The following is a 27,634-nucleotide window of genomic DNA, read 5'->3' on the forward strand; positions in this document are numbered from 1 at the left end:
TAACCCTTTGGATTAAGATATAATTAGAGACAGTTTTGGACAGGATTAAGTTTATTATCATAAAAGAAAAGTGAAAAAAAGTGATGGAGCAATTTGGTCATTGTTCAATGAATATTTTATGAAAAAAATCTTGTGATTCAATAATAATACAACTTATACTCTTTTTAGTATCTTGAAAGACAGGCCATCCACAAACTACAAAGCCAGAGGAACACAAACACCCTCATTCATGGTCAAAAGTCCACCCATTTCAGCCTTGCCTGCCCCACCCCATCTGGACTCTCTTCTCTCGGTTCTCTCTCTCTCTCTCTCTCTCTCTCTCCTTCATCCACTCAACTGTCCGATTACCCATCTGACTCTCTCTGTCTCTCAGTCTTCATTCCATCTGAACTCTGTTTTTCTGTGAGTTCAATTCAACACAGCAACAAAAAAAATTCCAACCTGTCCTTCCATATAAATTATAATAAGGAACTCTGTTTTCAGTGACAGCAAAGTATTAGAGCTTCAAATTTTGATATAAAGCTCTCTCTCTCTCTCTCTCTCTCTCTCTGTCTCTCTCAAGATGGCTTTAGTGCCATACTCAGACCCAAGCTCTGAAGCAACCTCTGCAAGCCCAGCATGGCAAGACATGTTCCGATCAGCCTCAATTCGAAAATCATCAACCCCTGAGCCCCAGGTGCCTGAACCCCAGGCTCTGCCGAAGGACCCGTCAAAACGCATCGATCCAGATCACAAAACCACCCTCTCTGGCGATCCCCAGGTACGCTTAGCCCTCTACATAACCATGGCTCATGCTGGCCTTGCCTTTACAATTTTTATACTTTACGCTGTGGGCAAGCTCTTAGAGGAATACTTGAGACCAATTCAGTGGGCTGTGCTTTGTTCAATTCCTCTCAGAGGTATACAACAAACCCTTGTGGGATTTTGGTCTGAGCCCTTAAGACTTGGCCTCACTGAGACTCTTTTGGCTGTCCCTGTGGCAATGTTTCGAGTTTTTGTTGGTACCCTGGTTGAAATTCGAGAAGTTTGTTTCCGGATTTTTCTCCGAAAGCCTAAATCTGAGTACAGAAGGAGGCATCAGAGTGAATTCTCCAAGTTATTAAGGTGGCTGGTATCGTTTTGGATACTTATACTGGCTTATGAGAGAATTGGTGGTGTTGGTTCTCTGGCAATTCTTGGATTAGGCTTTTTGTTTAGTGCCAAAGGTGTGGATTCGACAATGTCTACTGTATCCTCTTTGAGGTGTAGTAGCTTTCGTCGTAGCCCAATTAGCGCCTTTTTCACCCGAAGGATATTGATACGGTTGAAAACCATTGTGGCAATTGGGTTGATTTTTGCTATGATTGTGGGATTTTTGGTTGGTGTCACATTCTTTTCGTATAAGATTGGAGTTGAGAGTAAAGATGCAGTGATTTCATTGAAATTACATGTTGAAGAGAGCAATTACACGGAGAAGATTGGTATTAAGCAGTGGATGGAGGAGAATGATGTGCCTGGAATGGTGGATAGGTACACTTCCAAGTTGTATGAAACAGTGTCAGACCAGATAGATAGTTTGGCAATGCAGTATAATATGACAGAATTTGCGACTGGGATTAAGCATTTTATAGTAAGACAGTCTGCCAATTCTTCAGAGCCTTCAACGGCATTAGCTAGCCCATCTCCGTACACAGAAAAACTTATGAGTTTGAGAAATCGGATCAGTAAGAGGGAATGGGGACATATTTACACAGAGGTTGATGCAATTGTTAGGGAATTAGTAATTACCAGGGAGGATTTAGTTGAGAAGGCAAAAGGGTTTGCAATTCGAGGAATGGATGTATCACAACGCATACTTGCTAGTAGTACATCAGTTCTTGGAGGTAGTGCAAAATTTATGTTCTCCATTGGTAGTTCCATTGTTTCTGGAGCAGCTGAGATTTTCAATTTTGTATCTCAGTTAATGGTATTCTTCTGGGTATTGTATTATCTGATCACATCTGAGTCTGGTGGAGTGACTGAACAAGTGATGAGTATGCTTCCAATTTCAAAGTCTGCGAGGGTTAGATGTGTTGAAGTTCTTGATAATGCTATATCTGGTGTTCTTTTGGCTACAGCTGAGATTGCAATTTTTCAGGGATGTCTCACATGGCTTTTATTAAGACTCTACAAAATACATTTCTTGTACATGTCCACCGTTCTTGCAATCCTCAGCTCTCTGCTGCCAATCTTTCCATCATGGTTTGCAACTATTCCAGCAGCTCTTCAACTGGTACTGGAAGGGAGATATATAGTAGCCATCATCTTGTCCGTTATTCATCTCGTGCTTATGGATTATGGCGCATCTGAAATTCAGGAGGATATACCTGGTCATAGTGAATATCTTACAGGACTTAGCATCCTTGGTGGAATGACTTTGTTCCCATCTGCGCTTGAGGTAAATACAATGTTGATGATAACTGTTTTACTTCGGAAAATAAGCCAATTAAGAGTTGAACTAGTTTCAACTTTGCATCTTTTTAACTGGATTCTAGGAAGTCATCTCGTTCTACATTCAAAAACTTAGTGAAGTGGGGGTGAGTGGTTTACTTCTTCATAGTGAACTGACTAAAATAGGGGTAGGAATTCCTAGAAGAGGATATAAGGTCATTTTTTCATCAGTGGAGGAGATTATGAAACAACAATGTTGAAAACATTCTTCATTGCTTAGGGGAGGTTGACATAATATTGACTATCAGATATCATAAGATTCATACATTTGATCACATCACATAAACTTTGCATTCAACTTGGTCATCCTTGGTCATCACGATCTTAAGCTAATCTTCTGATTTCTTGCGTTGTTCTCAGGGTGCAATTATGGGTCCCCTCATAACTACAGTTGTGATTGCGCTTAAGGATTTGTACGTGGAATTTGTTCTGGGCGAACCGAAGGATAAAGTTGAGTAGAGAGCATGCTTGTCTGATTTCCTCACCAGTTTCTATTTATTTGTTTGCAGCTTAATCTGAACTGCAAGCACATTATTCTTTGCCAGTCTGTTGTGAGTGCTTTCCTCCACTCACATGGTGTGTTAATTCATTGTATCTTAATATGAAACAGGCTGTTGTGAGTTCTTTTTGCAATTTTTTTTTTTTTTTTGTATAGTAAGATGAGTTCATTTATGGTATCTCTCGTCCTTATTCGATGTAAGATTAGATTGGTGGCTGTAATTTGTATCCTATCAATTGTTGGCAGGGAAATGAAAATTTGTAGATTTTCTCCTTGTGTGTTACTCTAGTACAGTAATTCAAAATCTAAAGTCCATTACAGTTTGCTATTACGTATTGCTTCAGTCGATCTGCAAATTGAGTGCAACAAAAAGCTCTGGATAGTCACTTTGCTTTACCAGTACTTTCACTTTTTCCAAATGAAACCATGGATTTAGTTCTGGATATTCATGCCCATGTTCATGGAACGAAGCATTCCTCCGATAACCTCAGTTAATCAAAGGAAGCTGAAAACTTGTCGACTTTTATAATTTCACATCATAATCAGATATATTAGAAACATCCCCATCTCACCAATATTGTAGGCCACCAAAGACCAAGCTGCAACTTGTTTCAATATTCACCATTCACACAAACCAATCGCATCACCAAGTTCAACAAACAAACTATTCCTTCCAACTACATAAAACAGGTAACATTCAATATCAAGATCCAGCTTACATGCCTTACATCTTCAACACCCCTTTTCTTTTTCTTTCAGTACAAGACAATTTGAATCAAGAACGGTGCATTCAATAGCAACATTACAGTACATACAACTGTTAAAGACAAAGTTCATTTTGACTTTGTTGCTGGGGGGGTCCCATCTCAAGATATAGATTGATTTATAACATTACTTCATGTATTTATGCAGGAATTTGCGGTGAAAGTCATTCCTGACTGTGTCATTGATGAAGCGCTTTGGAGCCTTGGTTTCACCACGGGCCTGATTTTTAAACACCACATCATCATCCCATCTGGGCCAAAAGATGCAGAAAGAACAGAGCTGTTAGAAAAAAAAGACCCAATAGAGCTACTGATTTTTTTTTAATTTGATCACAGAACTAGCCATGAGTAAAATCTTAACTAACCTTCTTTTCACACTAAAGGATGTGGCTGTTGCACCATTAAGCAATGGGTTCCCTCGGAGAAGCTCTGCTTCCTTGACTTTAAGCTCTTCCTCCCGCTCTTGTCGTTCCTGTGGAAGCATGAAAGTGACATTCGTTACAATCAGTGAGACTAAAGCAATTGATAATCTTACGATAAAGTGTCAAATCAATTTATAGATATCTCACCTTTCGTAGCTTCTCCTCTGCTTTTTCCTTCCTAATTTGTTCAAGCTCGGCCATCAGAGCTTCTTCATCATCATCATCATCATCTTCAGAACTATGATAAAAAGTAATTGTTCCAAATATATCAGCAAATCATGTGGTAATATCATTCCACCAAAAAACAAGGACTGAACTATACAAGCAAATGAAACATAACTACCAACAAATGAAAAGATTGTTGAAAGTCTTTAAGTAGCTATTTTTGAGCTGCAGATATTTTTATCAATTCAAATGGAAGTCGGAAACCAAGAAGTTCCATAAACACTCCCTCATAATAAAAACATCCTCAACAGTAAGCAGAGAAGTTATGAGTGATTGTGATAAAACAAATGCTGCAAATTGGTTCTTCAGTTTCGAAGTTGAGCAAACAAAGCCCATAGTAACCATGAAAGAAGCTGGAAGACAGAAACATGTATCTAGTTCACTACATACATGACTTATAAACAATGCCCCTTTCTTAAATTTAGAAAACCATCAGGTGAGTTCTATCTATTCTCACATACCTTGCAACAAAAGATTTGATAGAACTCTAATAATTCAACACAAAACTAGGCTAGCACTTCACTGGGGATTATTTATGCATTTTCATTCAAATATATATGCAATGAATACCAACCTTTCATCATCACTTTTGACTTCCACATCAGAATCATCAGCATCTACATTACGCGGCACAATTTCAGTGTCCCTTCTGCCCCCTGTTACCATAAAGATATTATGTAGTTAGTAAGGCGAGCAATTACTTAAATGAACTTTCTACCTTAAAATGTGAAATGTAAGAGCTGGAATATACACCTTCCAACAACAGCTGGCTTCCTCTCCTGCGATCTCTGTCATCTACACAATGCACATACCAATTAGAAACAATGAAAAAAGAATATCATATCACTGTATAATTAGGAAATTGACAAATAAAGAAACCCGCTCCCCACCCCCCACCCCCTAGAAAGGCACTAAAAAAAGGTGTGGAAGATATCATACAACTATACGATTTATCCTTTGATGAATAATGCTTCCTCTCACGCTCTTCCAGCTCCTCTCGGAGGTTCTTCTTCTGCAACTCGTCCTGGGTGTCTTGCCCCTCCTTTCTGTTAGATACACATAACACACCAACAAAGACAAAGTTTAAAATTAGCATCCAAGGAAAACCAGCTCACATATAATATATATCAGAAAGACGGATTTGTAACAAAGACCACAAATATTGAACGGAATAGTGGAAATTTAGAATTCGATGCGACACACTCCAAACTAGTTAACAAAAATCAATATCTGTAACAATGACAAGGACCAACCTGGGTTTTAGAGTTGTATGGGCCGCCATGTCCCTTGAAGAGTATTTCTGAGAAGGGCCAAAAATCCGAGTACCACCTTGTTCATTACCACCTTTTGCAGGTGCCCACGTGGGTCGAGCCGCAGTCGTCATGTCTTCAAATTATATTCACAAAACCTGTCAACCAAACAATAAACTTAAAATTCACAAACCATCCACAAGCCTACACCAATAATCACATACGTACAATGCTCAAAAAATACATCTGAGTGCAAATAGCACATAAAAATAAAACAAATACATACACACAAAAGTGTGTGAGGGAGAGAGTACTGAAATTCAAGGTTATTTTCAATCATTGAGCTACCCTTAAGAATTTTTTCTTCTTTATTTTATACAAAACAGACACTAATTTGACAATGGCGTTCTTTTTCCTGGTGGTGGCACGAAAGTTATGGATTTAAAGATTAGAAGAAGCCGATGATGAGGGGCCTTGACCAAAAAAGAAAGAGGGGTTGATGCAAGCAGAACAAAAATTCTAACAAAATATCCAAGAGAAATCAAACTCAATTTCTATTTCGAGTTAATGCAACTTGAAATTTCAGCTTCTCTTCGTTTCCATTATTTTCTCAGCAAACAAGCAACGAAATCTACGAAAAATTAGGAAACAGATGATTAACAATTAGAGAAAGGAAACAGATGATTAACCGCCGGAGGCTGAAAACAATCTTTTCCCAATTCTTCGAAGAAAATTTTAGATTTTTCTCAGGTTTTCTTCAGCACCAAACGTAACCCTAAAACTTTTGGCATCTATTTATTTGCAAAGAGAAATACTAAAGCACAAAAACTGGCACCAACATCATTTGAACACATACGAAAAGAATTGATCCTGAGTTTAGGGTTTTTACCTTCTTGAATTTGTTCTTCGATTTGATTCGAGCAGAGAGAAACGTTGGCAATTTGAACTTTGTTTTTTGTTTTTTGTTTTCGTGCTGGAAAGCAATTTGTACTTCGTTCATATATAAGAAAGTATAACTTTTCCTATAAAAAAAACAAAAAGAAAAAGAAAAAGAAAGCATTGCGACGGTGAAGGTATCCGGGTCGGTTCGGATACAAAGCTATCCTCATCTTGCTTTGGTTCTGTTTGGGTACATGGTTGGCCCATTGGGCTTATGAGCTCTAGCTACCACAAGCCTGAAAAAGGTCAAAAAATCGCTTTATATTGTGACAAATCGAGTAATTATAATATAGTACTGAAATATGATCACGAGTTGTATAACCTGTCCACATGTGTTGATACTAAATCCTAAAAATGTCCACTCATATTATAACGTGTACATGTAGGTTATACACGTATCCGTATTCTTTGTTTTTTTTGGTAAATTGCATATCCGTATTCTAGTAGCATACAAAGCTCCATTACTCTTAACACATCACAATCATACTCTTTCACAAATAATGAGAAAACCAAAAAGGTTGTACAAGAACAAAAAAGATGCACAAACAAGAGTCATTTGTTTCATCTAAACTCAAACTCTTACAAAAGGGACCAATATAAAACCTAATCACTTGAAGATCCATCGTCATCATTTTCATGCTCTGTCACAACTTTCTCTATAAACCTCTTGCGAACTCCGTCGATCACAGCTTTCCTTGACCGATCATTTCCGCTCTGGCCATCATTGAGCACAGGATCTGATTGGCAGAGGACTAATGCTACACCTGATATTCAGGAGTCCACAGAAAAAATTTCATCAAAAAGAGTATAAGAAATTTCATAGAATACTGGCTTACATCAAGGCCCAAGTATCATACTAATCATGCGTATCCAAATTCAGTAAAAGAAACGTATAAATGGTCCAAAATGATCTCATAATGCAGCAAGGGCCACAACCAGTATTGAAGTTTATGGTCAAAATATTGTGTTAAAAAAAATATACATCATGTTAATTCACTTGAGTTGCAAAGCTTAAGAATTTCAATAACCAGTTCATTTTCCCATTTGATAATCCAACAGAAGCTGGAATCTCTCTCCATCTGTGAAAAAGAAAGCAAAATGAAACATGAAGCTCAAAAGAACCCAATTGAATTCAAAGTGAAAATACCTTCAGGTGTGCATCTCCTGCCAAAGCTCTGCAAGCCCACGTAATTTGCTTTGACAGCACCATTGTTGTACACCAAAACAGTGGGAACATTACGATCTGGGTAATTTGGGATGCAGTCGGTTGATATTATTTTGACAAATTTGGTAGCTGGGTATTTCGTAGCCAAATCTTCCAAGCACTGCATCAACACTCCACATTCCGCAATTCCTTCTTTGTAGAGAACCGCAACAACCCAAACATCAGCCGGAGCTTGCGAAACCTCCCGCACGAAATCTGATCCTGAAATCGGCACAACTGATCCAAACCTCGCAACCTTAGCTGCTTCTCTCAACTCAGCCAGCCTCTTCTTCCTAATCCAACACCAACCCAGTTTTCACATTTACATTTTCAATATGAAGTAATTAGGACAATAATGAACAATTAGGGACCTGTAATCTTCAAGGAAGCGATCATCGTCGAGATCGGGATTGTCTTCCAGGTCTTCCAGGTCCTGTTCGGTCTTTTCATCGATCCAGGACTTGTCCTTTGGAAGAGAGGCTTCATCCTCGGCTGGAGTGAAAGGTGCTGGCTTGAACGCCGGTGGCTTTGCCGGTAGGTTCCCTAGCTTTCTCTGTATGTCGTCCCACTGCGTCGATGCTCCTTCCACGTCCTTGTAAACAAAGTGATAGTCCGCCATTCTCTCTCAATCTCTCTCTCTGGAACTTCCCTTCTCCTTTGTTAAGTTCGTTTTCAGTCTTTGTTACTTGGCCTAGATTTATGTACTGGGGTTGATGCAAGCAGAAGAAAGATTTCAACAAAACATCCATCAGAAATCAGACTCAATTTAGTGTTAATGCAACCTAAACTTTCAAATTATCTTCGTTTCCATGCTTTCTTCAGCAAACAAGCAAGGAAATCCATGAAAAATTAGAGAAATGAAACATATGACTAAATTAATCGCCGGATGCTGAAAACAAAACTAGGCCAAATTTCCTAATTCTTTGAAGAAATTTTAACTTTTTCTCAAGTTTTTCTCAGCATCCAAACGCACACCTAAATTTTTTGGGATTTATTCGCAGAAAGAAGTACTGAAGTAAAAGGAAAAAATGGCGCGAGCAAACAATTGAATCCACACGTAAATAATTCATCCGAAGTTTGCGTTGATGAAATTTAGGGTTTTTACCTTGTTCAATTTCGTTCTTCGATTTGATTCGACCAGAGAGTGAAGCCAGCAATTTGCATTTCTTTTGGGTTCTGTCGAGCACTTTTCTTGTATGAGAAAGAAAGATATCGTAAAAATTCCGGTTCGGTTTGGGATATAAATCATCCTCATCTTCGCTTTAGTTCTGTTCGGGTACAAAGTCGGCCCATTGGGCTTATGAACTCTAGCTGCCGCCAGTTTATCCTCTTCTTCTTTTTTTTTCTTTTTTTTTTTTTCCTAATCTTTTCTATCTTTCCTTAGTCTCACACCCATACTTATAAATTGTAGGCGTTTGGTTTGCAAGCAAATTAGTTTAGAAAATAATTTAATTTCTTATGTTTAGTGAGTCGAAACAAAAGAAATTAAATGAAACCCTCCAACCCAATTGAATTTCATTTTCCATTCGCATAGGTAATTAATAAAAAAGAAGATTAAATATGTTTTTTTGATTACTCCAACATGATTTTTTTAAATCCAAACGATATTCTACTTTAATCCAATTTAAACTACAAGGAAGGAAATTCAAATTCGGGTGGAGAACACATCCGCTCTAGCTAACTTAGCTAAGCCCATATTTGACGCCCCAATATATTTTTGTATAATTGAAAAGAAAAAAAAAATATATTTTTTCAACTCCTACCCAAATCAAACATAAACAGCTTCCCCAACGCTACCAAACATGGGAAATGAGTCTCCTTTTCTCATCAATTTGGAAAATAAATGAGAGTGAATTTCTTTCCCCGATCCAAATGCAGCCGTAGAACATATAAGTTTAAATAAGAACAACAAAAAACCGAGAAGATTCATATCTCCATTTTTTACATAAACAATCCATATCCCCTTTCTCTCCCTTAAAAGGGGGGAAAAACAAATTAACGAACCGATTCACATTGTGACAGTTCACACATTATTACTGCTGGGGGCGGTCATGACACGAGTCCTGCAGAAGGCAGAATATTGATACAATTTTGTTACAAGCAGACGTAGCAGAATAGTGCATAATGCGGCATAACCCAACGAAAACATACAGACAGATCACAGATGATTTACAGTATCAAAACTACAACACACAGAAGTTACCTTGGAAAAATCCAACAAGAACTATCCCAAGATTATTCACTTCGGAAAATCTGACCATATACAAAACATCACAGATTCCTCCTATACATGCAGACTATCCTAAACCTGCTTCATCGTTGCAGCAAAAAAGCGGTAGAAAAACTATGCATCACGGTTTAGATAACGACCCTTGGACTAGCTTTTTCAGGTCTGAAGAGAGATGATCAAGCAGCACCCAAGCAGTTCTCCCATGTCCCATACCTTGAGCTAAAACTGCCTCCACCACTCTGCTGCGCATGCTCGGAAATAACTGCACATGCACAAACATCCCAGGTCCTTGCTATCTCCCCAAGGGACATGGGTTCTGAAATACTTCGTAGAGATATGCTAAACTTTGACTTTGCTTTCACAGAAAGATCTTCATACTCCTTACTGCCAAATCAGAACAGTAAAGTCAAATTTATGCTTAAAAGAAAACCTTTAGAATTTAACACATGAAAGCAAAATGAGTACATAAACTCAAAAGAGAACTGAAAATAAATAAAGAGATTCTTTGTTTGACCATTACAGCGCCACATACTGTCACCGACACAAACTGAGGAATAGATTCTTTGTTTGATCATTACGGCATGTTGCGTTTGAAATAGGAATTCACCAGAATGGGGGTAAATAAGAAAGGACATAAGCCCATATGGCTGAGAATTCTCAATAAGAAATGCTACATCTCTTAGTTTATGTAACAGCAGCAGCAGCAGCAGCAGAACGTAAAGGCAGAGTGCCTATCCTCACCTGACTTCAACTGGAAACTTGTCCAAGAGCATTGGAGAGCAGTTGGGATAATTGCTGGGAACAAGCAGTCTTAATGGATGAATTGGTGACTGCACCATATTAAAGGCAGGTAAATACGAAATATAAATATCTTGAAGACAGGTAAGAAGTCATTGCATTAACGTTTGAGAGCCCACCATCTGTGCTGAAGCATACTGCGATTTCAAGTCCAGACCGAAAGCCACAGCATCAAAAAAGCACTTGAAAATGGTTCCTTTACCCCCATCAGCAGTAGGTGCACTAGGGTCATCATCTTCATCACTGATATCAACAACTGTGTTGATCAACCGCTGCCTTATTTCTCTTATTTCTTCCAAAAGAGCATGATTAGCCTGCAAGATAAACCACAAAATTATGTCCAATGAAGAAGCAGGAATGAACCTTTTGACCAGAAATTGAAATACTTTGAGACGGGGAACTGTTTAAACAAATAACATTGAGTTAAGACCAGCAATAAATGATATGTGTTCAGGTTGGTTCAGAAATTTCTTGGTCCAGTAACGAATCTCTCATTATGCCTTCAATGCCCTCAAATGCACTTTTTTATTTTTTCCCAAACACAAACAATCACTTCATTCAACAAAAGTTTCTTTTTTCCTCTAATCTAAAAGCAATGTAACATCTTTAACAGTGGACTCATCACACGGAGGAAAGTGCCTCACTCAGAATGTGCCAAAGCACTCCAGGCACACAAGAAGCATATGCATATAGGTGTGCAGGAAAGCAACTAGCTTTGCAGTCTTGCTGGAAATTTCATTTCATGATGTGATATCCTTTTTTAATATTTTAAGTGTGCCCAATCAAAGCTTTTACAACTGCAACAGCTGTCATTTCTAGAAGCATATACCAAAAAAAGGATTAATACCTCAATCCTAGGCCTCTTGATACGAGATGTTACGGTTGACTCCAGGTCAGATGTCTCTGAACTGGCCAACTGCCTGAAACAATCATTGCCAGCTGATGGCACAACATTTAAGGGCACGGCACTAGTGAAGCGCCTTATTTTCCTGACCCATTTGTTCCATCACGAGTCAAAACATTCCTTCCTTGAAGACAACACTTTGTCATGGTAATCAAATCCTCACCAACTGCATCTCTAGATCCCTTGCCTGGTGCTGACCCTGCTATCCTACTCATACTCACTACTGAGCCAATGTCACTGACTGAGGCACTCAATGCATTTGAAGACATCGATTTCACCTGAAAGTTCAAATTACATAAATTTTATGTCAAACACGGTTGAAGGAATTTGAGGAAAACAAGAACTTAGAAAGTATTTACTGATAAAACATTTCAAGCACTCTGAGAGAGAGAGAGAGAGAGAGAGAGAGAGAGAGAGAGAGAGAGAGAGAGATGTAAACTAATCAGCTTTACTAACCGCTTTAATCAACCGTTCAAGAGGCTGCTCTGTAACATTTGACTTGCCAGAAATAGTTGACAAAGCATTAACATGAGTACCGTCTGGTACACTAAATTCAGCAAGCAAAGGAGAGGCTGATATCCCAGGGGTGCCAATGGCAAGGGACTGGATCTGTGATCCGACAACAGTTGCTTGTAGCTGCCCAATCTTCCCAGCATTTGCAAGCGAGGAGGGTTTCTCAGAATCCCCTGGCACAGAGGATGGAGCCATCGGAGTTGAAGGAGATGGGATGACAAATGGGGAACTAGAGGTTCCAGCTTTTGTGTGAGCCAGTAGATTCTGCTGGTCATTTTGGGGTGAAGAATGTTGCGAAATTTTAGGGGATGCAGCCTGAAGGAATTGGGTTGTTGATGAAATAGGAAATGGAGGTCCTGATTTCAATTGCTGATGGGAAAAAGCACACTGGCCTGCAGCTCGTCTCATCTTTAACTCATTTACATAATTGAATTCCTGCTCCTGCTGTTGTTTTATATGCTGGTGTTGAAGCATACCAGAATTTGACTGAATGGAATTCATGTTTGCCTGTAGTGACAGGACTCGACCCAATTTTCACTTTGGAATTCGAGCCAACTCCTGTGCGTGTCCGACCCCTGGCAAATGTCGGGCACAAATGACCTTTTTACCCTTCTTACTTCAAATTCTCTTTAAAATTTCCATAGACTTCTGCCGAAAATTCGGCAGAGTCTCCCCTGTATTTTGACCATTCCCAAAACGCTTCACCTGTTAAACATTCAACTAATCCACACCAACTGCCAGAATAATTCAAATACAAAATCCCAACTCCAATTTTTCAGTTTCAACGAGATATCAGAGCACTTTCTAAATTTCAAGGTTTCAGGGATTTTCTATAAACTCTACCTGACTTGAAGCACTGAGGTTATGAGTGGCCCGGTGGTGGATCCCGCGTATGTCTACAGCCTGGGGGTGAAAACAGTTTGAAGATGTGAGTGGACCAACATAAGAATTCTTAAAAACAGTTTAATAATCAAAATAACCCTCTCTATAGAAATTCTTAAATAAACTGAATACGCACCTTCCATTTAAAGCTTACTAAACTCAAAGCATTCCATATAAATCATAACCAAACTCGATAAATTTTACTCAAAAGCACTGAAATCAAGGTTGTATAAAATACTGAAATCAAATTTGTATAAAAGCACTGTACTCGAGCCTTGCATAACTGAACAAACTGTATAAATGTATTAATGCCTGGAAACTCAGAAAAGCTGATATAAAATAACTGAAAATCATAATTATATAAAAGAAACTCAAAATCCTTTGAAAATACCACCAGTTTGTACCCCTGTCATTTCCAATTCCCTGGCAGGTCTCGGGCGTCACACAGGCTACCCGAGCCGCAAACTGGCGAAATCGGGGGACTATGATCAGCCTGTCCCGCCGGCAGATTCCTCGATGACACCAAGTCAGCTCGAGTCGCTCTGGCAGGATGCAGGGGACCGTAGTCGGCCTGATCCGCAATCCTGGCAGGTCTCGGGGACACAGTCAGCCGAGCCGCAATCCTGGCAGGTCTCGGGACACCAAGTCTGCCGAGCCGCAAATCCTGGCACTCACGGTCCGGGCGTCCCCGAAACTCGTGAGGCAAAGTCAAGTGCACTGACTGAACTATAATCAGACTGGATGTCCGTAGACATCGGTCCGACTCTGGGTAATCACCATAAAGAAAATGGGTACGAGGTGGGTTTAAAATAGATTCCTTTAGAAAATCCAGTTAAAACTGAAACCTCAGATTGTGCTGCTGTCTCATTTAATTTCAAGCTCAAACTCTGTTTCTATAACTTATAAATAAGCAGCACAGATTTATAAAACTGTTACTGTACTGATCATATTCAGAACTGTAGTAAAACTTGCTCAAGATCAAATAAGAAATTTATTCAATAAACTCATTTCTGAAAACTTATTTATATAAAATCAATATAAACTCATTTATAAAACTTATTTATATACAAGCACATCAAATCATTTATGAAATCTGATTTAGGAAAGAAGGTCCACTCACAGATGGTCCGAGCTACTTCGACCCCTCGAAAGTCTCTTTTCCAATTCTGTCGGGCTCCTGGTGCCTGATTACCCCGAAAGATTAAATTAGTAAATTGCTGAGTAAAACGAATTTCAACTAAACACCCTGCCCCCGGCTCCTAAAAATACGTGCTTTTCAATTCAAATTACTCCTATGCCCACATTAGCCTTTTCGGATAGTTGGACCAGTTTTGGGAGGTCCGATACTCAGCTAAGCGATAACTGTCAGATCGGCCGACCCGGGACCCGTGGGGTCCACGGTCTCCGATGGCCAATCTGGACTTCCCTGAAGGTTTCTCATAGAACGGGAACCATGTTCTGCGAATTTGGTCCGAAACGGACGGTCGGATTGGCCAAAATCGCATTATCGCTTAAAACCCTAACCCTAGCCCCAGGGTTCGCGATTCCGGAGTATCCGGGACTCCGATTCGCAATCCGTCGAATCCTACGCGATCCTGAAATCACGTAGACCGACATATCCAAAATTCAGCGCGATCCAACGATTACACGACACTGCACCCACGGATCGCGCGATATGAAAAATCCGTTCGGGGCTCAAACGGACTCCGAATCGAGATCCGCGAAATCCCACGCGCTCGTGACGACACGAGGACCTCAAAACTGGCCAGAGCCATGCCACCACCCTGGCCCACGCGCTGCTACACGCGCGGGCAGATCGGGTGTCCAAAGCGATTCGGGTGTGCCGAAAAATCGTGGAACCGAGACTCCAAACTCCTACCCTAGGTAAAACACCCCATTTGGAGTCACTTTTGTTCTTGGACAACCCCCAAAAAGTGACCGGAAATGGTAGTTTTGAGCGGCCGAAGTTCGGCCGAATTTTCAAGTTCAAAATCGAACCCCTTAGAGCTAAAATCGGACGAAGCCCATAAACCCATCAGCTAGAGCACGAAAAATAGCTCAAAAACCATACCTTACTCGATCGATTTGGTGGAGAAACGAAGGAAAATTTCGAGCTGGAAGTTCGGGTTGCATTCGGACGAACCGTCGTCGGAAACCATGGTTTTCCGGCCAGATTCCGGCACCCCCGAGGCTGGTGTTGGTCGGAAAAGAACGGCGGTTGAGTCACGGTTCCAACGGTACCCACGGCGGAGATCGGTTCCAAGTGTGGTGGCCGTGGCGACGTCGAAAGCGAGCGAAGGTCGGCTGCTGGGCAAATTCGCGAGGAGAGAGAGAGCTGACGGGGGAGAGAGAGAGAGGGGTATATAAATCTGACTTTTTGGCCAAATTACCATTTTGCCCTTCGCGGTTTTTAGACCATAACTTCTTCGTTACGGTTCCGATTCGGGTCTACTTCGTGTCTACGAACTCCTTTCGCCGCGCTCTACGCAATGGCGTAAGCGGAATTCCCAAATTCTTTCTCGATCAAAAAGTCACATTTTCCCCTTTAAATAATGCGAGGGCAAAATTGTCTTTTCGCTAAAAGATATTTTCCTTACTTTTTAGATATTTTCTTTCTTTTTAGATATTTTGTTTTGGGTTCTTACATGTAGCATATTAACCCCACTCTGTGATGACAAGGCATTCATATTCACTTGTTGGAAAACAAGACAGGACATCTTACTTTTTGATAGACCACCTCTTGCCAATCACCCCTAGTTGCATGTCCAGTCTGGGCTGCGGAATCTGGAGATGAAATGCAGAAATATGTGTCAATGTAAGCACATAAGATCGTACAAAATTTGATTATGAGGGTTATAATTTTGAAAAAGCATTGCCTGCAGAAGCGGCAAGAAAAATGGAAAACTATCCTGCCCAAAACAGTTAAAGATGTGTTTTTCGTAAAATAGAATGAAAATATCATTCCCTACAGCATTAGAACATACTAGAAGCTTCATGAGCTGAAGCGGAACAGGAATACGTATGCAGTAAATTGTAGATAGTACATTGATGGGCAACTACATTTACTAAACACAGTAACATAACCATAAGGCTCCACCCAAAACCCTTTATCTATAAACCAATTGAAGCAAACCTGAAGAAATAAAAAGCTATATTTTCAAAACTAAAAGGGAAGAAAGACACTTCAGATGAGGTTTCACAATTACTTTTTACCAAAGAAAAAGAAACTTTTAGAGTTGAATATCAAGAGAAAAGGCGTTAACAATATATAAAAACATTTTCTCTACCACCATACGTCATGAAAAAACTAAGACATCAATCAAATCACAGATAATATCTCCAAACAACTTCGATTACAAACATGAAGCACCAGAGTTGAAAGGTACACTTACGGGAATCAAGGTGGTAATATACCCATTTTAGGGGGTTTTGTAACTATTTCCCTGTCCTTCTGGATTATTATTTCATATAACTATCTCATGATCCTTGTGGGGTTTTCCTTTCTATAATTGAACTGCAGGTCAGTCTACTGATATTAAGAATACAAGAACAAAGTTGAATTTTTTTTCATCAAGTTGGGATTTAGCTTCTTTTATCTTTATTCCTGTGTCAACGCCCTCAGTTCCTTTTACATTTAAACCACACTGATCATCAAATTACCAGACACAATTCACAAATTTCACGTCCATTAGATATTGCTAATTAACATTTAAAACACAAAAAAGGGCAAACAAAGATGTATCATAAAAGCAAATAAATAATTAGGGAGCCTGTCTACATCACACCACCTGATAAATCACATAAAAAAAGACAACGTTGACCCATAATGCAATATGGTAATAGGCCCAATCAAAGTAAAATAAAAATATAGAATACTAAAATTTCGCCCAAGACATGCATCTGTCTGAATAACCTGAAAGCACATGCATTAAAAGGTCAACAAATAAAAGGGTACTAAAGTGCATAATAGAAAGAATAAACACCAAATAAATAAACAAATGTGAAATCAGGTATACGATAAATTCCATTTATTCTCATCAATTGATCCCTTGCCTTAAAAACTAAAGTAAAAATTATATAGCAACCAGATTCCAGTCTTGAATTTTCACCACACAAGTGTGTGTGTGTGTGTGTGTACAATGAATCTTCTCAGGTAAGAAATATGGGAATAAGGAGACAACAGAACTTTTCTAGAATTTACCCGTCAAGAAAAAAGCTATGCTTAGAATACAAAAACAACTATTACTTAATTTGTAGTGCATTGTTTGGAGAGAGGTTTAATTTTTTTGGAGGAAAGAAACGGGGAGAAGTTCTGGGAAGATGTGCTTTGTTGGCAGTTTTTTGGGTAGTGTGGGTGGAAAGGAATAGGAGAGTTTTTGATAATGTCAAGGGTGATTAGATAGATCAGTTATGGAATCGGATCCGGCTTTGGGCATCCTTGTGGGCATCTACTTCATCAGAGTTTAGGAAGTTCGCCCTTTATTTTATCTATTTGGATTGAAAGCAGTAGTATCGTAAATATATTTATTTCAAGTAAAATTTGGTAGAGGTGTCTTAGTTAAAATTTTGGTTGTTGTACTTTTGTTCACTAATTACATATTGGTTTTTTTAATAAAATTGTTCTTATGCAGGCCGGGAGAAGAAAGGGGTAGTTGACAGTGTGCAGCTGAAATTTGTTCAGGTGCATGAAATAGTAACATAGTTTTCATATTTGTTTTTACCTGGATCAGGGGGCCTGTTGATATTACCAGCAGAGTTAATTGGTGAAGAATTTTCTATTGCATTCTGAGATCTGGTCTCCAGTGAGTATATCTTCAGAGCAATTTTCTCAAAATAATCCGACTGTACAAGGCAATCCATGCTAAACTTAGAATACATTGTCATCCAAAATGTAAAGAAAGTTGAAACACAGACAATATTTATTTAAGAAACTGCATGCGTAGTAGAATAGGTACATCTCTAAGTACGCTTGCATGTCTTGTACCATGAAAAATTAGGACCATGAGTTACGGAAGTACCTCCCTTGTGGCAGCAGTATAAATCATTTCCTCAAACCTTACAGCAATTTTCTTGAGCTCCGGTGAGCTCTCTTGACCAGAGCAGGGGAAATGCCTCTTCAATGCATCCATTCTTTACATGCAGTACATTTAAAATAAGTTACTGACAACCAAGGCATGGAGGTAGTGTTCATAACCACAAAAGTGAATTCATCAGGATAAAAAATTTAATCCAATTAGCTTTTTTAAGAATTTTTTTTTTTTTTTTCAACGGGATTAGTGATCTTAGGTTCAAACTCCATGGCACCTTGGTGTGAGAAACCCATTCCCCTATAGTTTAGACTATTGCTTGTACTAAAATAAACATAAAACGCTTACATCATGTTGACAATTCTTGGCCTTGACTCTAGCTGCAGTTGACTCCCCCAATTGCCTGCATCCATGGGGGGCTCTCTAACTTGAGGAGGCCTCCAATTATTGGTAGCCATCAAAATCCAAGGAACCCAACAAACTGTCAATAAAGAAAAAGCCACAAAATTTAGAAACTTCAATGAAAAAGTACGAAAGGGTACAAAATTTGTACAAATCTAGATAAACTTGAACGATGATACACTTTTGTGTCAGAAAATGCATCCATCTAAGCTGGTTTTAAACATGATTTTGTCATGAAAATCTCCAATATACAATCCCTAAATTCACATATGCAAAACCAAAACTTAAGATTCACATACAATCGAAAACCCAATACAATTTACGCCAATCAGAGGGAAAAAAAAAATTACAGAACAAAATTGATACCAAAAAAAAAAAAAAAAAAATTACCGTTTTCTTTGAAAAGTTTCCGGAGCTTGAAGTGAACAATACGGACGTGAAAACAAAATGTTGCCTAATTAGGAATATAGGGCTATAGGGGAAACAAAGGAGGTCATCAGGCTCAGAGACTCAAATTGGAGAACCTTGAATGAAACTCGTTATGTTTATGGTGTTTTTTCGCTTGTGCCAATTGGTTTTTGGCTTAAGACTTAAGAAAGAGTATCCAAAAATTTTAAAAAGAAAAAAACAGAAAAAAGAGAAGTTTTGTGCGATTTAAAAAGGATCATGTTCTTATTTTGGTTTTTATTTTAATTTTTTAATATGAGAATATGTTAATTTACTATATCATCGAAATAGTTTCAATGATTAATAAACTCATTAAATAAGGTGTTGTAAAATGGGTGAAGCCCACATTGCAAACTAACATTCAAGTTCAACACATGCTCTAACATTCAAGTTGAACACAAAATCAAACCACACACCCACCAAATCAAACCACACACCCATCAAACCAAACCTCATACCTACCAAACCAAATCACACACACACACCAAACCAAGCCATTTGCTTTGCCTATAAATAGGCATTCTATTTGCTTGTAATGTGAGATGAAATGAGAGAAGATGAAGGGAAGGAAGAAAGAGGGTGAGTGTGTGAAGAGAAAGAGAGCAAAGAGAAATTCTCATAGAGAGAAAATTAGGTGAGCATACATATTGTAAACACTAGAGTTGTAACCATATTATGTTATGAATGAAAGGTTACTGTTGCTGCTCTCCGAGGACGTAGGCATAGCCGAACCTCGTTAAATGTTGTGTCTCATCTACTTTACGTGCAGCTCAATATTCGCACATATCCCCGTTCATTTTATAACACGTTATCAGCACGAGAAGCTCTCAGGTATAATTTTTGTGTTGCACTATTATCTATACTACTAACCATTATGTTGATGTAAGGAAGAAAAGTAGTGGAGAAGTTGTGGTCTGCTAGAGAGATATACGAGCAAACCAACTGTAAGGATCTTACTTTTTCTATTATTTTATTATTTCTCTATATTTTTAGTGGTGGTTTTTATCCCCACATTTATTTTATTTATTGTATGGTGTAGGTTTATTACCCATACAACAATATCTATTTAAAAGGGTGGTGCGGGTTTATCGTCCACGCCTTTACTTTTATTTAAATGTATGGAGCAGAATTAGTGCACATACAAGCACGTTTACTTTATCGTAAATTTAATTTTACTTAAAGTATGACGTGGAATTAACCCTCATACTTTATGAATTTACTTTACCGCACATTTAATTTTATTTAAAGTATGACGTGGAATTAACCCTCATACTTTATGAATTTACTTTACCGCACATTTAATTTTATTTAAAGTATGATGTGGAATTAACCCTCATACTTTATGAATTTACTTTACTGCACATTTAATTTTATTTAAAGTATGGTGCGGTTTTATCGTCCATACCAGTAATTTATTTACTAGCAATTTATTTTATGGATTAATTGTGCTGTATGATGAGTTTTTACAGTATGAAGATCAGGACCAGAAGTTCCTTGATCCTCATCATACAATTACATCAGGACTTGAAGATCCTTGATGATGATATTGATATGAGAGCTGGCAGTCTCTCCGGTACTATACATGTAAACAAGAGATCGGACTTGAAGATCCTTGATCCTTGACATGTAAATAAGGACCTAGAGTTCCTTGATGATGTAACAGTACCGTATTGGTTAAAAGTGCCGTACACATGAATATTAACTGTACTGGCAAATGAACTGCACATATGAATAGATATGTATTCATGACTTGATGAATAGTACTATTCACATGAATAGTGACGTATGCATAAATATTAACCATTTTGGGTAAACCGTCACTATATATAAAAGGGAACCTGCAGTTCCTTAAACTCATGGATGAGCAATTAAATGGGATGCCAGAAGTTCTTCAAAATATGGACAGGTATGTAAGGGCTTGAAGTCCCGAAATATGGACAGAAAATTGTAAAAATGTCCATACCATGAGGATATGTGATTTTGGCCCAAAGTTCAAAATCTAACAGTATTGAGAACCTAAAGTTCCAACAATTAAATGGACAACTCTTGAGGTATTATTGCAAATTGTGGTACACCACATATTTCTTTGGCATAAGAGAATGATGAATTTAATAAAGTTCGATTCTGTTATAATCGACACCTCAAGGAAGAAATATATTTTGTGAATTTCGGTTGTTAAAAATACACCGTGAAATGGATAATATCAGTATAAAACTCAAATAATGAATTGAGGCTCCCCACATATTTTGTTATATCTAGGCCGGAAGCCCATGGATCAAATATATGAGAGATCCTGAACTTGAAGTTGTGGGTGTATAGTAGTTAATGCTCTTCACTACTATATTGAGATATTATCGTGGCTTTACTCAATTCATATTTCATGTCCATTTGAAAATGGCGAATAAATTATGAGTTTGGGTTTAACCCAGACCAAAAATTCTGGGCTCACATGCATGGAAATATGAGAGATTTGATGTGATTATTTGAACCTATAAGGCACAAGGTTCCAGACCGTCATTTTGAAAAGACGTAAAAACCACAGGTGCAAGTTTAAGAACGTGCGCAATTATTATAAAAGGAAATGAGCATACAACAGATAGATTTTTACACCTGCAATGAAGGTGCAGGCCCTGTAAAATCTATAAAATTACATTATGTTTTGGAAGCCTCTGAAGGAAGAGGACGGCGCCTCTTAAGCTTAGCCATGAGCCTCTCATGGTCTCCCAAAATTCTTTCATTTGAGACCTGCAGCATGTCTAGCTTTCTCAGTATATCAGCAGAGTACAAACTCACCAGTTTCAACAAGGAATTATTCTCTCCTTTGAGTTTCTCAACCTCTTTTTGAGACTCATGAAGCATTCTTTGAAGAGAATAATTTTCAGTTGTCAGCTTCTGAACCTCGTTTGCTCTAACACGCAAACGATCAGCCAAGTTAGAAACAGAAGCAGCACTCTGAATGCTAAAAGCCATTGAGTCCTCAATAGCCTCTTTTTCAGACCTCCCTGTCAACAACATTTCATCCATTGGAATAATGAAATTCCTAGCTACTGTGACAGCAGTAGCATCATTCATCATCACAGAATCATTAACTGTAAGATGACGATTTTGGGATACAAAGGATGGACGCCACACTTGGGCGTCACTGGTTGTTGTGGGAGCATCATTTAAATTGAAATTATTTGGGTTGGAAGAAGAGGAAGCCATTTTAAGAAGGTTTCGAAGAATCTCTTACAAAAACTAAAGTTTCAGAAAATGAAGGAAATTGAGTTGAAACGAAGTTGAGTTGAAACGCAGTTGCTCCAATCAAGTTTTGCAAAGGCAATATCTATAGACGAAAATGTGGCAACTTTTCAGGATTCCAATATCTTCTCGAATCCCCACATTATCTTTTTCTTTTGCAAGAGTCCAAAACTTCACGTGGCCTCTGATAATGCCTGTCGGCACTTTCGGCGTTTTCAAGTATTATTTTCAAAGCCGATCTTGCTTTACGGATTTCATGGAGCTACTTTTTCAAAAGTATCCCGAGAATCTCGCAATTTTCCCATGGTTAATTTGAAATTCACCGGTTCTATCTATTCATTGTATTTGTGTATAAATGTGTTACTAAAGAAATTTTCTTTGCAGAAGACATCCAGTTTTCCCATACAAAATGATGCTATATCTACTTGTTTTTCTTATCATTAAGCACTTAATATGCCTGAGAAGCAAGACTATCTCTGATCATCCATTTAGGAAGCAAGACTATCCCTGATCATGTTTCTGCAAGATCAGGGAATTGTGAAGGCGGCCTTATGCTCTAATCTCCTGAGGTCCTTCTAGACTAGGAGAATTGAGAGCTTGTTTTTCTGCTCCCACCAGCTTCCTTCCTTGATTGCTTACCTTATCTTGCAATCAATATCACAATTTTTGTATCTTTTCTTTCTTTCTATAACTCTATGTTCATAAGGGATTTTATTTCTTTAGAATGAACATCTGAAGAAAGAATCCATGAAGTGATCCTAACTCTGAGAGTTATTGACAGAGAAAAGAATTGTGATTTTGCTTTGCAGGATATAACTAGATCATCAAGCACTACATTTACTGGGCCGATACGAGCTTGAATGATACTTGAGAAAAGTTTCTCCCACCTAAGGATGTAAGCAATACTTTTGTTATTTTATGCTTATATACTTATTTGATATTTTATCTTGAAAGGTAACCAAATGGGGAGATAAGTCTGTTCCAAAAGAATGGCTTGTATGTATCCATGAATTATTAAGGCAAATTTTTCAGATTGCAAGTTGGATACATTGATAATACACTACACAGATTAAAGTCCCATAAGAACATAATATGGGTATAGCAGTGATCAATATGATGCACGCCTGTTGCGTAGCAAATGATGTGGATTGAAGTCCCGAAAGGACAATCCCTTGACATGTCAATATTGATATTGTGCACGCCTAATGCGTTGCAAATTGTATGGGTTAAAGTCCCAGAAATCAATTGACATGTATACATTAATCTGTGGCATGCCTGCAGCATGCCAGATATATGGTTCTAAATGTTCCAACTCCCTAAATGGAGATTATCCCCGCCCTACTATAACATAACGCTCCATTGGAGGTTATAATCCACATTCTCACATAATAAAAGCCCCATGTAGTGGCTTGGGTACCCAAAAGCAAAGAAATGCTTATAATTGATGCATGCGCATGCACATGAGAATGGTGGGATCATGAATTGATGAATGACAAATTTTGATTTTGAAGTAGCTACTCAAATCATCAATGGGCTGTGTTGATTGGAACCACGTTCAATTATTAAAATGTCGACAATATCATTGGCCAAAATGGACTGAGGCAATTCCATTATAGATGAGAATGAACGTGAAAGAACAAACCCACAGTACGAACCCCAAAAGATGTTAATATTAAAAGTTATACTTGGGTGTTAGGAATAAAAGGGAATATACCTACTTTGTATGACACAATGTTTCTGGCAGAAACAAGGAATGTTGGGTTTTCTCCATATTTTCAAAATTCAATTGTGCCCCCCCTTATTGCACATGGAGACCAACATGTTATCTCTAAAAGTTATTAAAGGCATGGAGCATATTGCCAAAAGCGATTTCCTAAAGATGTATAAATAGCTCGGTTAAAGCTATATAATGTGTCATAAAGTTTAATCCCTTTAAACAAAATCCTTGAAAGGATTGAAATTGCATGAAGCAAGTCCCTGAATGACATGTACCTGAAGTACAAAATCCGTACTCAATACTAATATGCATAAATTGCCTCAGTGAGTACATTAATATGTTTGCAAACACATTAAAGCTTCTCAAGAGTTCCAGAAATATTTGTCTCGACTGAAAGATCGAGCATTATGCCAACGAGATTATTGCTTATACTAAGAAAGTATTGAAGCATTTTTATGCAGATTATCCGTTGGCCACTTGAAGGATTTTCCGGACGTATATTGGACCGGACATCGTATTTTCCAGATAGAGCTCAACTCCATCATTTTGGGATGATGTGAGGTATATTTGATGCTATTTCCACATAACACTATGTATGGGCATATTCTTTCAAGTGAACTTACAAATAGCCCAAGTTTTGCTGGAAACGCGGACTCTGAAAAATTTTATGATTCACATAGAGATAGCTCACTGGAAATATATTTACTTACTCAACTACGAGAATTATTAATGGCTACATCCTCCACTCACTCCAAAAGATTCTCACTCCAAAAGAGAGTCATAAAGACATTAGGGGGAGATATTAATCAGGGGGAGCATCCAGAAGTATGCTATACAGATTGTTATACTCTTCTTTCTTCCTTCCATCAGTTTTCTACCTCACTAGGTTTTCTCCAAGCAAGGTTTTAATGAGGCAACCAATCTAGGGACATGTAGTCTCCAAGGGGGAGTGTTGTAAAATGGGTGAAGCCCACATTGCAAACTAACATTCAAGTTCAACACATGCTCTAACATTCAAGTTGAACACAAAATCAAACCACACACCCACCAAATCAAACCACACACCCATCAAACCAAACCTCATACCTACCAAACCAAATCACACACACACACCAAACCAAGCCATTTGCTTTGCCTATAAATAGGCATTCTATTTGCTTGTAATGTGAGATGAAATGAGAGAAGATGAAGGGAAGGAAGAAAGAGGGTGAGTGTGTGAAGAGAAAGAGAGCAAAGAGAAATTCTCCTAGAGAGAAAATTAGGTGAGCATACATATTGTAAACACTAGAGTTGTAACCATATTATGTTATGAATGAAAGGTTACTGTTGCTGCTCTCCGAGGACGTAGGCATAGCCGAACCTCGTTAAATGCTGTGTCTCATCTACTTTACGTGCAGTTCAATATTCGCTCATATCCCCGTTCATTTTATAACATAAGGTTAATTTTTGGTATTTTAAATGTTTTATTATTTTATACTTTTTTCTTTAACAAAAATGCAAAATGGTGATTTTCTCTTGATTTTTACTTTTCTTACGTGTTGTAACAAAAAAAGGTAAAATGTATGCAATTCTCTTCATTTTTCTAAAGAAAAAAAAAAAAAAAAAGTACAGCCGCACGCTTTACACGGCACTTTTTTAAAATAAATCATATAGCCGACAGCTGTACTATTTATATATATATATATATATTTTTTTGGATCCTTTTTTTTTTAATTTAAATTTTTTTCCTCGATTTTCTTTTATTGATAAGAGTAGTTTAGAGCATTATCTATTGCTATTAGCCGCGCTGCGATACTCAATTTTTTTAATTTTATTTTATTTATAAAAGTAGTATAGTCGCAAGGCTCTATGTTTTCTGACATGTGGGTGCCTAGTTGCTAGGTGGGTCTTTTTTTATTTTTTATAAATTGTATAGGCTATACTCGATTTGTTTTCATTTTTTTTAAAAAAAAATAGTATCATCGCTTGGCACTTTTTAAATAAATAGTATTGCCGAGCGGCTATACTCTTTATATATATATATATATATGATGGGATCCTTTTATTCTTTTAAATTTTTTTCTCCAATTTTCTTTTATCGATAATAGTAGTTTAAAGTATTATTTATTACTATTAGGTCATTACTTGAGTCTCTATTGTCCCCTTTTAATTTTTTTACATTTCTTACTTATTTTAACAAATATGCAAGATGGTATTTTGCAATCTCTTTGCCAACTAGAACAACAATTTCAAACAAAGATTTATGGGTACATTAGTAAGAGAGGTGCTAGTATTCTTTATGTAAATTGTTGTTTGGAAAGTGAAGTAATTGCCAAGAACACTCCAACTTAGCATGCAATTCTCTATGATAAAAAATGTGTGCAGTAACCAAATTTAGTAGCACTCGAGAGAATGAGGTCCATCAAAGGCAAACATTCCCACACCAAAAAGAAAAAATTGAACTCTCAGATTGATTTAGTATGAAATTTATGTTTCTTCAATATCAAATTAGGAAATGTTAAAACTAGCAAAGTAATATCTATAAAGTATAAACTAATGCAACAAAGAGGGTCCTTTTTTCTTAATTTTTATATATATTAAATAGTATAACTGTAACATCACACATCGACCAATGGAGAGGGGCTGATGTGCCTTATATGTACATGCCCACCTCCATCTAGCACGAGGCTTTTTGGGAGCTTACTAGCTTCAGAGTCATGGGAACTCCGAAGTTAAGCGAATTGGGGCTAGAGCAATCCTATGATGGGTGAACTACTGAAAAGTTGTTCGTGAGTTCTTAGAAACAAAACCGTGAAGGCAGAGAGGGGGGCCCAAAGCAAACAATATCGTGCTACGGCGGAGCCAATCTTGGGATGTGACAATTTGGTATCAGAGCCACTCTGCCGTATGGTGGAATGTGCCGATGAGGACGTCGGGCCCTTAAGGGGGTGGATTGTAACATCACACATCGACCAACGAAGATGGAGTGATGTGTCTTATATGTACATGCCCACCTTCATATAGCACTAGGCCTTTTGGGAGCTCACTGGCTTCGGAGTCATGAGAACTCTGAAGTTAAGCGAGTTAGGGCTAGAGCAATCTGCTCGGCTACACCTTTTAAATATAATGTATTCAATGAGTATAGCCACCTGGCTATACTACTGTTTTGATTTAAAAATAGTATAGGAGAGCGGCTAGACTGTTTTGACGCGTGCACTAGGCATTCGTTTTGGTTTTTTTAAAATATATATATATATAAATAGTATAGCCCATTGGCTATACTCAATTTTCTAAATTTTTTAATAAATTAGTACAGCCAAGCAGCTATAATATTTCTAAACACGTGGGCTCCTATTTGCTAGGTGAGTTCTTTTTCTTTCATAAGTAGTATAGCCGTGCATACGTGGTTTTTTCATTAAAAAAAAAAAGAAAAAAGGATAACCGCATGGCTTTACTCGACACTTTTATAAAAAAAAAATGTTTTTTTAATAAATAGTATAGCCGAGTGGCTATACTATATTTAATATGCTCGGATCCTTTTTTTCTTTTAAATTTTTTTCCTCAATTTTCTTTTATCAATAAGAATAATTTAAAGCATTATCCATTATCCACAATGGGCTCCCTAAACTATCTACTTAGACAAATTTTAGGGAGGAATTGGAAAAATACAGTTGCAACCATGTTCCCTATCCACCTCCTAAAATAAGAAAATCTCTAGGAGCT

The 27,634-nt window shown here is 37.9% G+C and overlaps 3 protein-coding genes and 1 pseudogene across 4 annotated transcripts; 1 reads left to right on the forward strand and 3 right to left on the reverse strand.

Moving 5' to 3' along the window:
• The first annotated feature begins 148 nt into the window (after window positions 1–148).
• On the forward strand, window positions 149–3,296 carry LOC117633171 (transmembrane protein 245). Its single transcript, XM_034366872.1, has 2 exons — window positions 149–2,416; window positions 2,830–3,296. Exons 1-2 carry the CDS (start codon window positions 563–565, stop codon window positions 2,926–2,928), a joined length of 1,953 nt encoding a protein of 650 aa, XP_034222763.1. The 5' UTR covers window positions 149–562; the 3' UTR covers window positions 2,929–3,296.
• A 264-nt stretch (window positions 3,297–3,560) lies between these two features.
• LOC117631114 (protein CWC15 homolog) lies at window positions 3,561–6,648 on the reverse strand. Its single transcript, XM_034364069.1, has 8 exons — window positions 6,519–6,648; window positions 5,633–5,787; window positions 5,319–5,425; window positions 5,133–5,174; window positions 4,954–5,035; window positions 4,302–4,392; window positions 4,098–4,204; window positions 3,561–3,983 (listed from the first exon to the last, which is right to left on the reverse strand). Exons 2-8 carry the CDS (start codon window positions 5,761–5,763, stop codon window positions 3,860–3,862), a joined length of 684 nt encoding a protein of 227 aa, XP_034219960.1. The 5' UTR covers window positions 5,764–5,787; window positions 6,519–6,648; the 3' UTR covers window positions 3,561–3,859.
• A 358-nt stretch (window positions 6,649–7,006) lies between these two features.
• LOC117631113 (phosducin-like protein 3) lies at window positions 7,007–9,009 on the reverse strand. Its single transcript, XM_034364068.1, has 4 exons — window positions 8,878–9,009; window positions 8,144–8,476; window positions 7,716–8,065; window positions 7,007–7,332 (listed from the first exon to the last, which is right to left on the reverse strand). Exons 2-4 carry the CDS (start codon window positions 8,389–8,391, stop codon window positions 7,172–7,174), a joined length of 759 nt encoding a protein of 252 aa, XP_034219959.1. The 5' UTR covers window positions 8,392–8,476; window positions 8,878–9,009; the 3' UTR covers window positions 7,007–7,171.
• A 594-nt stretch (window positions 9,010–9,603) lies between these two features.
• On the reverse strand, window positions 9,604–19,144 carry LOC117630848 (annotated as a pseudogene). Its single transcript, XR_004586263.1, has 10 exons — window positions 18,919–19,144; window positions 18,475–18,607; window positions 18,118–18,229; window positions 17,821–17,941; window positions 15,822–15,883; window positions 12,161–12,724; window positions 11,648–11,982; window positions 10,920–11,114; window positions 10,744–10,832; window positions 9,604–10,386 (listed from the first exon to the last, which is right to left on the reverse strand). The product of XR_004586263.1 is annotated as a mediator of RNA polymerase II transcription subunit 15a-like (transcript).
• Window positions 19,145–27,634: the final 8,490 nt, after the last annotated feature.

The sequence above is a fragment of the Prunus dulcis genome, chromosome 6 (genome assembly GCF_902201215.1).
Source record: "Prunus dulcis chromosome 6, ALMONDv2, whole genome shotgun sequence".
Classification (NCBI taxonomy): domain Eukaryota; kingdom Viridiplantae; phylum Streptophyta; class Magnoliopsida; order Rosales; family Rosaceae; genus Prunus; species Prunus dulcis.